Source organism: Elephas maximus, chromosome 15 (genome assembly GCF_024166365.1).
Source record: "Elephas maximus indicus isolate mEleMax1 chromosome 15, mEleMax1 primary haplotype, whole genome shotgun sequence".
Lineage (NCBI taxonomy): Eukaryota > Metazoa > Chordata > Mammalia > Proboscidea > Elephantidae > Elephas > Elephas maximus.
Window position 1 is genome coordinate 70,804,014 of NC_064833.1, and position 14,254 is coordinate 70,818,267.

The 14,254-nt window shown below is 35.8% G+C and overlaps 1 protein-coding gene across 9 annotated transcripts in view; it reads left to right on the top strand.

The window, feature by feature from the left end:
- EYA1 (EYA transcriptional coactivator and phosphatase 1) overlaps positions 1-14,254 on the top strand; it is a 438,130-nt gene that overhangs the window by 323,777 nt on the left and 100,099 nt on the right. For all 9 annotated transcript variants that reach the window (XM_049853553.1, XM_049853551.1, XM_049853550.1 and 6 more), the window contains 2 exons: positions 1,011-1,093; positions 1,516-1,702. In XM_049853553.1, coding sequence (XP_049709510.1) covers positions 1,011-1,093; positions 1,516-1,702 — 270 coding nt within the window. The remainder of the gene's footprint in view (positions 1-1,010; positions 1,094-1,515; positions 1,703-14,254) is intronic.

Below are 14,254 nucleotides of genomic sequence, written 5' to 3' on the forward strand. Positions count from 1 at the left end.
TCACATTACCGAACAGTATGAAAAATTTCCCCTCATCATGAAACACCTGTATATTATTATTTCAACAGCTTCGTAGTACTTAATTTTATGAATAACACATATTAAGGACTTTGGGGATGCTTTTTGTGTATTGTTATTAGAAACAACACTGAAGAGCATCTTAGCTAATTATCTCTTTATATAAATGCATTTTTTTTCTCCTTAAATTCTTTGCAGTGAAATTGCTAGGTTAAATGGTATACAAAATTTCTCTATTATTGGCCAAATATCTCGACAGAATGTTCCCATTCAGCAGTATCAGAATAATGTAGATAATATAAAGGAGGGAAGTAAGATTTGCTCATATATTGCATTCTCCATAGTGTGTAATGTTTATTGCTGAACATATATTAGACATTCAATAAATAGAATGCTACCTAGACAGCAGGACAGCTCATGTATTTGATAAAACATTGGCTGTGTTCCTCTTTGATCTTTGTTGTATCAAATTCTTTAAGTGCTGCAAATCACTCTTCTGTGAAATGAAATAAATAGCTTTTCAGTGGGCCGTTATATTGACTATATAGTATAAGACTGTATAGTTCAAGTTCTTAGAAATAGCATCATAGTTTTTGAGAAAGAACCTTAAAGATCATCTAACCTGATCCTATCACTTTACATTAAACATATTTCATGTAAAGATATGAAAAATCCTGGTGTGCTTTACAAATTGAAATGGAAAGCTCACAAATGCATGATTTTATCATTAGCTTATATGAGTCACCCACGTCTTAAGAAATTTAAACCTGTTACTGTTACTTTTTAATCATTTGTAATAGAGTGAAGTTAAAATAGTTGACCATTTTAATAAAAATTTTTAGCCATGATTTTAGTCAGTGTCCTCTAGGATTGAGGATGAATCATATGTATTTGCAATGAAATCCAACTCTGCCCCATCAAAATGATGTTTTCCTATAGCCAAATTATTCTCTGTAGCTTAGTAAACCATATTTCTTTTCATTTTGTTTTAGGTAGCAGTTTTACAACGTCATCAGGATTATACACAGGAAATAATTCACTGACAAATTCCTCTGGTTTTAACAGTTCACAGCAGGTAATTTAAAAGCCAATTTAACTTCTGAAATATTTTTAAATGCAACAGATGACTTTCTTTTATAAAGAAGTATCTGTCTGTATTGTACCATAAGTGAGAGTTTTCCTAAACCTTTTAATAGCTTTTTTTTTACCCTTATAAAAATCTCTTTCGCAGTCTTATATAGTGGGTGTTTGGTTTTCAGATTGGTTTAGTTTTACCTAGTATTGCACCATGGAATAGAAGAAATGTGAAAAGCATTTTTACTCTTCCATGAAATTTATACTTGCAAGTCTGGGCACTTTCAGTCAGTGTTTATTTGTGTGTCCTGCTGTATGAATTTGGAGAAGACACAGAAACACAAACACATTTACAGTTATACTTTGAAACATATGATAAACAAGTAACAGTGTCTGATTTATTTGTGCAATTTGATTCGGTAGGACTATCCATCGTACCCCAGTTTCGGCCAGGGGCAGTACGCACAGTATTATAACAGCTCACCGTACCCATCACACTATATGACAAGCAGCAACACCAGCCCAACAACGCCATCCACAAATGCCACTTACCAGCTTCAAGAACCGCCATCTGGCATCACCAGCCAAGCAGTCACGGATCCAACAGCAGGTAATCATGCAAATTTTATTAGTCTGGTGAGCTCTCTTTCTGATGGTTAAAATGCATTTTTTCTCAAGTCATATATTCATGCAGTGATTGCAGTTTTGGCAAGACCTAAAGATATGTCCAGCAGCATGACTGTGACATTAATTTTATTTTCATTCAATTTTTTTTTTAAAATGTAATATAAATTATGTAAACTTCAAAAGTATAGGAAATGTAGAATTGATTTACTTGTAAATACACTCAGTTTTCAAGATACATATCAATTTTTATATGCATAATTGTGTTTGACTATTTATAATTCTAAGTATTCATAAATCATTAGCTGGCATCAAATACTGAATGTAAAAATAAGTAACATTGCCTAGAATTTAGTGTTTGTCTTCATCAAATATTTAATGGTTTTCATCAAAGTAATACATTGTGCACAGCTAAAAAATCAAATAGCGTGAAAGGGAGATCGTTGATTGGAAACAGTTGTCCTCTGCCCCACCCTTTCCCCTTGAGAGCCCACTGTGAGTTTCATGACCACGTGTCTGAATATGGGCGGTTTCCATACCTCCTACACAGCCCTTGGTGGCCCTTTCCAGTAAAAGCCTCTCTATCTCTGGAAATATTCTCATATCTTTGATACTTCTCCATTATTTCTTTCCAGAACTTAAAATATTAGATACTTAGTTTCCTGAACTTGTCTTTACCTACATTTTCTCTCATATTTCTCATTTCCTTGTCTTTTTTTTTTCTTTTCTTTTCTTACTGTGGTGAATATATATGTGGCAAAACATTTGACATCTCTACAATTTTCATATGTAGTTTAGTAACATTAATTTTGTTCCTCGTGTTTTTCAACTTTCACCCTATCTGTTCCCAGAGTATACCACCATTCTTAACCAAAGCTGAGCATCCCCTAAGCATCAAGTCCTTCTTTCCCCCTCCTTCCTACCCGCCCCTGGTAACCACTGATGGATGTTGGTCTCTATATACTTGCCTATTCCAGGTATTTCATAAGTGGAGTAATAGAATATTTGTCCTTTTGCGACTGACTGACTTTCATTCGGTTCATTTGTGTTTTGCATATGCTCGGCCTCCATTTCTCTTTATGGCCAAGTAATATTCCATTTTATTTTGTACAACATTTTGTTTATCTCTGCATCTATTCATAGACATTGGGCTGTTTCCACTTTTTGGCTATTGTGAGTAATGCTGCAGTGAACATTGGTGTACAAGTGTCTTTTGGCATTCCTTCTTTTAATTCTTTTGGGTATAGACCTAGAAATGGAATTGCTGAATCATATGGTAATTCTATGTTTAACATTTTAAAGAGCTACCAAACTGTTTTTCCACAATGGCTATACCATTTCACAATCCCACTAGCAATGTATAAGGATTCCAGTTTCTCCACATCCTCACCAATACTTGTTGTCTGTTTTTTTTTTTTTTAATCATAGCCATTCTGGTAGGTGTGAAGCAATATCTCATTGTGGTTTTGAGTTGCATTACCCTAATGACTAGTGGGAGCCCTGGTGGTGTAGTGGTTAAGAGCTTGGCTGCTAACCAAAAGGTCGACAGTTGGAATCCACCCGCCGCTCCTTGAAAACCCTATGGGACAGTTCTGCTTTGTCCTGTAGGGTTACTATGAGTTGGAATTGACTCGATCATGATGAGCTTGGTTTGGTTTTAATGACTAATGATGTTGAACATCTTTTCATGTGCTTTTTGGCCATTTATATACCCTCTTTGGTGACATGTCTTTTTGTTGTCAAGCTGTAAGAGTTCTTTATGTATTCCGGATATTAAGCCTTCATTTGATATACGATTTCCAAAAATTCTCCCCCAATTTGTAGGGTGTCTCTTTACCTTCTCGATAAAGTCCTTTGGTAAACAAAAGTTTTTAATTTTGATGAGGTCCCATTTGTCTATTTTGTCTTCTGGTGCTGGTTGTTTAGGTGTCATATCTAAGAATCCATTGTTAAAACTATGTCCCAAGCATTACCTCTATGTTTTTTTCTAAGAGTTTTATGGTTTCCATTCTTTCATGGATTACGAGATGAGCTATTAGCATCAAATAGTTAGAAAGCTAAAGCCTAGAGCTAAAGCCCACTCTGTTGCTACAAGTCAAGTTGAAATGGTCTTACACTGAGAGACTTAAATCTATGATATTGTGATAACAGAATGTTACTTCTAGGTGGTTTCCCAAAATTTTGGAAAAAAAATGTTTTATGTAACAGATGCTAATTTAAATTTTGACAATAGGTTTCTCTTACAAATCTGAGCAGATGGCCTGCCCCAAATCCTCTGAGTTTTCAGTGTTCTGCCTTTTCTTTTTTTAATGCATGCAAATATTTGATTCTAGGGTAGGAAGTTATGTCATTCTTAAACTTGTTTTCCAACTAACTCTAACTTCAAATGCTTTTTGTTTCTGCTGTACTTTTCAACTCTAAACATTTTTATCTTTGATCAGAGCTTTCTATTTACCTTTCTTTTCAAAGCAATACTTGATAGAATGTCCTTAACTCATTAGTTCACATACGTAAATTGGGTGCTTATAGAACATAATATACAGGCCTCTTTCTCTGTCTTTTAATGGGATTTCACATCTATATAATCACACTGAAGATAAATTTTATTGTAGAATTTATTGACTTTATTGTAGAATATATTGTAGATGTTTCTGTTCTGCTACTGTAAACTTCACACGGGTGTCATGAGTAAAGATAATGGCTTGTCCCCAACTTCAGGGAGCTAGTGTTTTCTCATGAACCATCTTGGTTATGCAAAATTTTTGAAGATTAAAAAGAGTTTTAAAATGAAGATAGCTATGGGAATTAGAAATAGTTAGCCTTTTCAAGACCCAGTTATTTTCTGTTTTAAATTTTTGGTTGATACCGTGCGTTTTCGTTATTGGAATGCATGCTGAATCATTGAGCATGTCTGAATTTTTGGTAGGTAGGGTGGATTGTTTTCTCACCTCACCCTACCAATTCTACCCTCTGAGTCCAGAGGGACATATGTGCCCTCCAGTTCTGTCTCCCCAGAGTCCAAAGGGACTTATGTGTCCCAGATAATTTTTTATCAAAATCCTTATTTTACCTACCAAAAATGTTAATTTAGCACCACCTCATACAATACCCTGTAAAAACAGTAATTTCCAGCACACGCCCATTTCTTCAGTTTCAAACAGTTATACAGGTCCCCACCTGATGGCTGCGTGTACTATCACAGGGAGAGTAGCTTCCCAATAAACCCCAGAGGTAGAAGATGCTGGTGGGTGCTATATGTTCCTCAGGTCATGAAAGGTCTGTGGGATAATAGAATGAGTAAAGGAGACAGCAGAATAATTTTACTTAATTCATGACATTTTCTTTGTGAAGAGTAGAGGATAAAATAAACTGGTAAAGACAATCATGTTTCTTCATATTGATTAGAGCTTTTTAAAAAAGGCCATCCATTTTTTACATCATGAGAGTTTATCTCTGAAATATGGCATTGTTACAAGTGAGCTTTATTTATAAAAGGGATGCTATATGAAAGAGTGTGGATGAATTGGTACAAAGGCATGCTACAGTGGAAAACAATACAAAACTGTAATTATCAAAATGTACATATGATTTTATTTTAAGATTGAATGATCTGTTTTAGCTTTTATTTGAATAAATGCTTAATATTTAGGTACTTATTTCAATTTCATTATATCTGTGGCTATAGAATAGAGGTGATTTGAACTGGGGAGAAAATAAAGTTTTTCAGTATTTTTGTATTTATAAAAACATCCCATAAAATGAGTATGCATGGGTCATCCCTTCTTGTGAAGCATAGTTTGAAGTGGAAAGTTCAGTGAGTTTCCACAGTGAAAAAGAAATAAAAAATTCAAAAAAGATTTGGTCTGGGTTCATTTTACATTTGTGGTAAGACCGTGTATACAGGCTAATATTTTTGGCAGTATCTGTCTTTTCTCACTAGTCATATGTAAAATTATAGATTTATTTTGATGGTAAAGTATATTAAATTCACTGACCTAAAGAATTAAAAGGACTTATTTATTAAATATAGCCTGATTTTTGTTTTGAAAATTTTGACACAAAGAAATAAAAAATAATAGTTAAATTAATGGAAAAAACAAAACAAACCTGTTGCCATTGAGTCAGTTCCCACTCCTGGCAACCCCATGTGTTACAGAGTAGAACTGCTCCATATGGTTTTCTTGGCTGTAATCTTTACAGAAGCAGATGGCCAGGACTTCCCTTCATGGCACTGCTAGGCGGATTAGGACTGCCAAACTTTAGGTTAGTCAAAAAACAAACCCACTGCCGTCGAGTTGATTCCGACTCATAGCAACCCTATAGGACAGAGTAGAACTGCCCAATAGAGTTTCCAAGGAGCGCCTGATGGATTCAAACTGCCGACCTCTTGGTTAACAGCCATAGCACTTAACCACTATGCCACCAGGGTTTCCTTTAGGTTAGTAGATGTGTACAAATTGTTTGTGCCACCCAAGGACCTTAGTTAAATGAATGTCTCTTTTTGTTGAAATCATTTCAGATGTTTCTTTTAATTTTTAATTGGGCTGGAAGTCAGTATTTTCTAATATGGGAAAGTTGGGCCTAGTCATTAACTGATCTTGTGCCTGCCCAATTTCTGCCTTCCAGTTTTATGGTACTGTGCAGTACAGACAAAGCTGTGTGGTGGTTCTCTCAGACTTCATGTTACCTGTTCTTAGATGAGGAGCCCTGGTGGGGCACTGGTTAAGCATTTGGCTGCTAACCAAAAGGTTGGCAGTGCGAATTCACCAGCCGCTCCTTAAAAACTGGGGGGATCGTTCTACTCTGCCCTATGAGTTGGAATTGACTCGACAGCAATGGGTGTTTTTTTTTGTTGTTCTTAGATTGTTCACAGAATTGTTTTATATCATAATGCATTTATAAAATAAGATTTATAAAGGTAAACATTTAAGAATTATTATTTTGCGTTTTGCATTTTTACAGCTTCTTGAGGAATCAGTGTCTTTTAAGTCCATGAGATTATGCAGTGTTACTTATAAACATTAACTTCCTCGTGAATCTTAAGTTTAAAAATTATTTTAAATATAAAAAAATATATACTTATAATTAAATACCAAAACCTATGTCCTCCTTTGGATAGATGTGTGTACTCCATTAAAAATAACATAACTCGAATATGAAACTTTAATCCTAAATTTTTTGCCTATTTTAAAAACTACAAACAGTGCCTTTGCATTTATTTTTTAAAGTGAGTTCATTAGCCAAACATTGACTGTCCTGGTAAAATAAAATTTACGACATCTGGAGGTATATAAGAATCCGTGTACCTTGAGAAATATAGTGAGATATTATGTGGCCAATGAGTAAGACTTGAACTTACTTATTTGATTCAGAAACTTGATGCCTGCTCATCAACTGGCAATACCAGCAACCCCTACCCACCCCCATCACAGTCTCTAGACCTTTTTTCATTTAGTTTTTAAAATTTTCTATTAATAAAGCTTGATTTTGTAAAATAATAGGTTTCATTTTCAATGAAAATAGTTTTGTTAACATTGAGTCCCTCTTTTTAAAAGAGGTATGTGTTTATAAATATTTCCTTGAAGAAAAATTCTAGAAATTCGGTGACGTATAGTTCGTATCATTAGTTATAATCATCCGATGAGTCACATTGTCCCAGTGAAATGGCTTTTTGTTGTCGGAGAATGTGTTATTTCTGGGAAGAAGGGTATTCAGATTCCTGTATCTAGAAAAGAAAATTTTTATCTGAGTCAACTCTTCTTTTTTCCTTGTCCAAATCTAAGACTGAAAGATAATATCAAAATTTGAATACATGATAACTTTAAATTTTAGAATATACATGCGACTCATTTTTAATTTCTTTTTAAAGATAATCCTTCTTTACAAAGTCAATAATTTCTTCTATGTTTAAAAGTTTAGAGGTAGGAAAAAAAGAAAAAGAACATTTAGGTTGTTTTCCTTTGGTGCTAATATCTAAACTAAAGTATTATCTTCCCTTAGCCACTGAGCATAGAGTTTGTTTGTTATCTTGCAGTAAAGCCTTAAAGCATAAGACGTATATTATCAACATAACCAAATAGATTTTTTTAAAGTGATAAAAATAATGTAACCACTTGAGCATAATTGTCATGAAGGAAATTTAACAAAAAAAGATATTTCTTGAAAGAACACTTGCATAATTCTTCTTTTTTAGTATATGACCTGTATATGTATTATCAAAATATAAGCACTCATTTGCAGTCCAGCTGCTGAGTTGGATTTAAATAATTTGGCACAAAAACTTATTTCTTGTCCAAAATCTCTTGGAGCATCTCATCACTGTGACATCTATCACAGTTATAACACATAGTAGAATACAATTGTCATGCTTAGAGCTTTACATTTATTATCATATGTGAGCTTTCAACACACCCATGATGATTTGTCCCCATTTTATAGATAAGGAAGATAAGGCACATAGCTCTTAAATGTTCAGTAAACATTAGGTATCAGCCATCAGAAAGAGAGGAGAAAAAAAAGTGAATGGTAAATAAAACATGGGAAGTTAATCTGACAGAAAAGCTGATTACTTCTTTACCGGGAGTGAGTTTTACTATGGAAAACCTTATTTTCAAAGGATTTGTTCATTTGAATTTATTACAAAACACCTGATGTTGAAATCTACCTTCACATGCAGATGATTTACTGGTTAAAGTGGAATCTTGCCAATATTGAATTTCAGGTGACAGAGGAAAAATCAGTATAAGAGGGAATTCAATATGCATGGGAAACCATTTGTTCTCTCTGCTTCTTTGATCCCTGCCAAAGCACAAGAAAGTAGAGCAAAGCTACCGAAACACAGGGACACATTCTTGTGCAAAGTTGCAGGGGAACACTGAGCCCTCACAGGAATTCAGTGTGACAGGGGGAAAGTGTAAGGTGCTGCCTGTCATCCTTATAAATGCAGGAAAGTTTGGGCCAAGGCTCTACTACCTAGCACGTCCACTGCTGCTTGCTGTGGAAGGATCCCCAGGTTTGTAGCAACCTGCATCTTGAGTCCTGCGTTTGGCCTCATGAACCGTCTTGAAAATGTTTAGGCCACACTTGCTCGTTTTCACAGATGGCATGTGGACTTGGGAGAAGTATGCAATTTGTTCAGCTCAAAAATAAATGATTTCGGTGAAACATTTTAACTATAGCATTTTGGAAACATTTGTCAGCAAAACAAATATTTGTATCTAAAATAGCCAGGCAATTAAGATGTGAGAAAACAAAACAGATGCTTGTTTTCGGTTGTTGAGTTTGTTTGGCTTGACGGCATTTGTTTTCTTTCTTTTTTTTTCCCGCTGGAGGGTATGCAGTGCTGATCTTAATGAGATTATAAAATTTATGGAAATAAAGTTCATTCTTTGTTCTAGATCGTCAAGAATGTGATAAAAATTAGTTTTGTGACCTGTGAATTTTGGACTGTGTTTTCAAGAAGTGAAAAAATGGATCTTTTAGCATTTACCCATTTTTGTGTCTCATTTTTGGTTTGACTAACTTTTTTTTAATTAGTCTGCAAATAGTCTAGATGGCATGTACAGTCGACTTTAGTACACTTGGACTAGAATGTGTAGTTCTTTTTTATACTTACATATAACAAATTTTTTTTATAACATATGATTTGTATATAAATCATCGAAATAAGAAAGCACAAGTTACTGAGTTAATTAAGTTAGTTTACTAACCCTCCCAAGCAGTTATTATTTTATCTTGTTTTGTAACTGATTGATTCATTACTTGAAAAGCTATAAAGTATTAAGTGTCTCATGGGACCAACACAAATCAGTGTAATAAGTTTCTTGGTTTAAGTTGGAGGCCATGAGCAGTTACTGATTCAATTTCTTAATTGGAAACGGTTGGAGACAGGACAGGCAAAGTTGTCTGTGAATGGCATCCTTTTGCCTCACTTAATTGAGATTGGATGGTTTAGTAGATGAGTTTTAGATTGTTTTAAATAAAGGTAAAGTCGATGGTTATTGGTGTCAGTTTATTCCTAGCTTGATATAAAAGAAAATTTAAGTTTATTGAATAATTTTTAAATTTACTGAATAATACCACATAAGCATGGTACAAAATTATAAAAGTAAAGAAGAGTTTACAGAGAAGAGTAAACCTCCCTTCTTTGTTGGTTCCCAGCCCCTTGGTTTCTTTCAGCTGAATTCTTCTATATCCTTCCAGGGATACAGTTGGCTTATACAAGCATATACAGTCTTCATTCACTCCTACCCCTTGCTACATCACTTTTTTTTTTTTCATATTCAAGCATGTATACATTTTATTTTTTACAGATCACAGAATATGATACGTAACTGTTCTGCATCGTTTTTCACTTAACAGTATACAGAGAAAATGTCAATAAGTATTTTTGTTGTGAATTATTCATACAAACACAACCATGGCTAATATTTTTTGAGCACTTGCTACATGCCAGGCATTGTTCTAAGTACTGTTTATGCATTGTTGGTGTTATTGCCGTCAAGTCGCTTCCAACTCATAGCAACCCTATAGGACAGACTAGAACTGTCCAGTAGGGTTTCCAAGGCTATAATCTTTATGGAACAGATCACCAGGTATTTTCTTCCAAGAAGCTGCTGGTTAGTTCAAACCCATGACCTTTTGGTTAGCAACCAAGTACTTAACCATTGTGCCACCAGGGCTCCATTTATACATCATCTTAGTTAATTCCCATCCAGCTCCATGAGATCGGTAGTGTTGTTATTACCCCCGTTTTACAGACAAGGAAGCTAAGGAGCAATCACTTGCTGGAGGTCAGTGACCATGCTGGGATTCAGCCTCTGGAGGCTTGGCTCCAAAACTTGAGTTCTGAACCAGTAAATCATGCCCCTTCTTTAAAGCACCCTACACTTAGTGCTCACCAACCACGAGCTATGTGTAGAGAAATGGAAAAAAAAAAAAAAGGAAGGCAAGGTAAAAAATAAGGTCTTTGAGACTAGGGAAATGAAATGGTAGAGATGCCATGGCAAATTTTTCCCCAGGTAGCCCATGACAGGTAATTAATTACTAAATAGTATAAAGAGTTGTAGGAGGCCTGGTAGCACAGTGGTTAAAGCCGCTCCCCACGAGAAAGATGTAGCAGTCTGCTTTCATGAAGATAACAGCCTTGGAAATCCTATATGGCAGTTCTACTCTGTCCTATAGAGTCGCTGTGAGTTGGAATCTTGGAATCAACGGCAGCGGGTTTTGGGTTTTTTTTTTAATAAAGATTTGTGGGGGTGGAACAGATTTAGGTCTGAAGTCTCAAACAAGCAGACAAAGAGGTGTAAAAGGTAGTAGCCATGTGGTACTCACTTTCGAGTTCTACTTGTTGATGAAATAATATAGGTCTGAAATTATGGGGAAGTGGTACGTAGTATATTAAATTTACCTGGTACTATGAAGTATTCCCTGAATTATAAGATCAGTTCACTGATATCTTGAATAACCCAACAGCCAATTGCACACTTTCTTCTTACCTTCTACTTTGCTGAATCTAGTCCACCCCCACATACCTTTGTGCTGTTTAGTAATTACCTGTCATGGGCCACCTGGGGAACAATTTGCCCTGACTTCTCTACCATCTCATTTCCCTAGTCCCCCAAAGACATCATTTTCCACCTTGCCTTTCTTTTTTTTTTTTAATTTTTCCTTTTTCTTCAGTTCTCTACACATAGGTTGTGGTTGATGAGCTCTAAGTAGAGGGTTAATGATATACTTGTATCAAGAGAAAGAGAAGCCATGTATTTTAAAGTGAAGCAGGCATCTGCATTCAATACAATCACCTTCTAGCACTTTTGAAAATATTTGTATGACCCCTTCAGAAACTTCACAAAAGACGCCTCATAAAATTAAACTTGTGTTTTCTTCAATTCCATTATTTAAGATAAATTTTATCATTTTCACTCTTAGTTAACGGTTAATATTTAAGTGTATAATTTTTTGATATTTTACATTGTATGTATGCAGTAATTTTGCTGGGTTACTGGTTGAGCTGATAATCACGGCGTGGTTGGGATATCATCTCTGCCGTGTCTCATCTCCCACTACTATATTGGACAATATTCTGTTGTGATCCATAAGGTTGCCATTGGCTCATTTTTAGAAGTAGATTGCGAGGCCTTTCTTCCTAATCCTTCTTAGTCTGTCTTAGTTACTGCTGAAACCTGTCCATCATGCTGGTACTTGAAATTTTAGTGTCATAGTTTCGTGCGTCTAGAAACACGCAAGCAACCACAATGTGACAAACTGACAGGTGGGTAGTGACAGATAAGGTACTAAAACAAACAAACAAAAAACAGTTGCTATCAAGTCGATTCTGACTCACGGTGACTCCATGTATGTCAGAGAGTAGAACTGGGTTTCGCAGGGTTTTCAATGGCTATAATTTTTTCAGAAGTAGATTGCCAGGCCTTTCTTCCAAGGTACCACTGGGTGGATTTGAATGGCCAACTTTGCAGTTAGTTGCCGAACAGTTAACTGTTTGTAACACCCAAGGACTGATAAGGTCACCAAGAATCTAATATAATGCACAGCGCTTCCAAATCCTATTTGGCTGCGACTACTCCCCCCAGGGAATATCTCTGAACTTCTCTTGGACACTATTCTTCCTTCAAATACAATTTAAAGAAACTTGTAGCCATGGCTAAGGATTTGGAGTTGGGGTAGACTGAGTTTGAATCCTGGTTCTGCCGTTTACCCTGGCGGGTTACTTAGCTCCTCACTGTATCAGTTTTCTGTAAAATAAGGATAATATCCACTCTTGAATATGAGAATAAAATGATATATGCAAACTGTGCAGCAAAGTGTCCAATACATACTAGGCCCCCAAATGTTTATTTTCTTCCATTCAGTCATTAAACAACTATTTGTAAATGCTTGCTATGTGCCAGCATTTTGGTGTTCGGTCTGGTGATAAGAAAGACCCAGTCCCTGGCTCAGGGAGCTAATGTTTTCTTCTACAGTATTATTGTACTGTTGTGCGTTGTGCTTTGTGGATGTTTCAGAGAATAAAAGCCCCAAAGTGTACCTCATGGGTTTCCTTCACATAGAATAACTGTGGAGAGTTTAAACCAGTGATTGAAATGTGTGAGAAGGATGATAGGAGTTCCTATGAGTTATCCCTAGAGCACTGGAGCATGGATAATGGCTGCACTCCAGGGATGATAAAGCTGTCTGAGCTGAGTTACTAGATCTTGCCTGAGGAATTAATTTACCTAGGAGACCTCAATTAGCTATTGTATGGAAGGGGGGTAATGGCCGTAGAATACATATAGAGAAGTCAAAGCCATTCTCTAAAATCAATTCGGTTAATATTTCTTGATCTCTGGCCTATTTTATACAAGTTTCTATGGGCTGATAAAGGTATCAAGGTGTCTTCATTTTAAGTCTTTTCTGATCCTTTGATAAGGTAATATTTGCCGTGAATTGTAATATAATTTATTCAAAACCTTGCTGAGTTCCTTTTGTGGCCAAGATCTGATAACTCCCACCTAAAAAAAAAAAAATCTTCCAAAAAAAAAAAAAATCATCCAAAAAAAAAAAAAAAATCACGGTCACATTCTATGGCTGTAACTTTGAAGTCTTGATAGACTATTACCTGGTAGGTCTATGTGGATTCCAAGTAGCTTTGTGAGGACGATTGTGGGCCCTCCCTCGGAACTGTGGGCTGCCACACAGCAGTCTACCCTGGGTAAAAAAAAACTGGGTAGGCCTCTTAATTTTCATAAGAGAACGTCATTTCTATTCTCAGAACGGCTAACTTAGTAAAGCATATGGGTCTTCACTCAGCCCAGCAACCAAGAATAGCTGCACTCCAAGTAACTCTTTGGTGTAACCTCTTACTTCATTGCTGCTTCAAATTCAAAGGAGGAACTTGTTTCTGTAAGCTACTGGAAGGACATGGAATGGCTCCGTTCTTCTAAGATATCTTTATATTTACCCTTCTAATGAGCAAGACCATTCTAGAAGCCTGTGATCTGCCACTCCAGCCAGTTTTCTATGCTCTGAAATACTGTACTCTGGTGCTAGTCAGTCAGGCTTAGAAGTAAGGATCCTGTGAACCTTGCTGTTTTATTTATGATGAGAGTGTGTTCCCAGGATCACATGGCCTCCCCTTAGTGAGCTGACCTGTGAGGCATTCTAGTCTTGTCTCTGTCCCAGGAACACTTACATTTCTACGGAGAAGTCGGCTTGTCTCGTGTTATGCACTCTGTGAGACCCATGCATACTGCACCCTCCACTGACTTCATTTTACTTTCCCTTCCCATCGTTTTTCTTCTAACATACTCCATTTTTTAAAAAAGATTGCCGTGTAGTTACTATGTATATATTTGGTAGGTTATCTTAAATCCTTTTTAGAGAAACTAGGATATAAGTTATACAGAAAATAAAATTAAGAATTAAAATGCTTTCTTTAATAAGAATAAGGGGCAGAGAAAAGATTCACCACAACCACTCTATGCTCAGAAAGCACTTATTTTACAAACTGCATTACAACCGCAGTTTTGTAAACTTCACC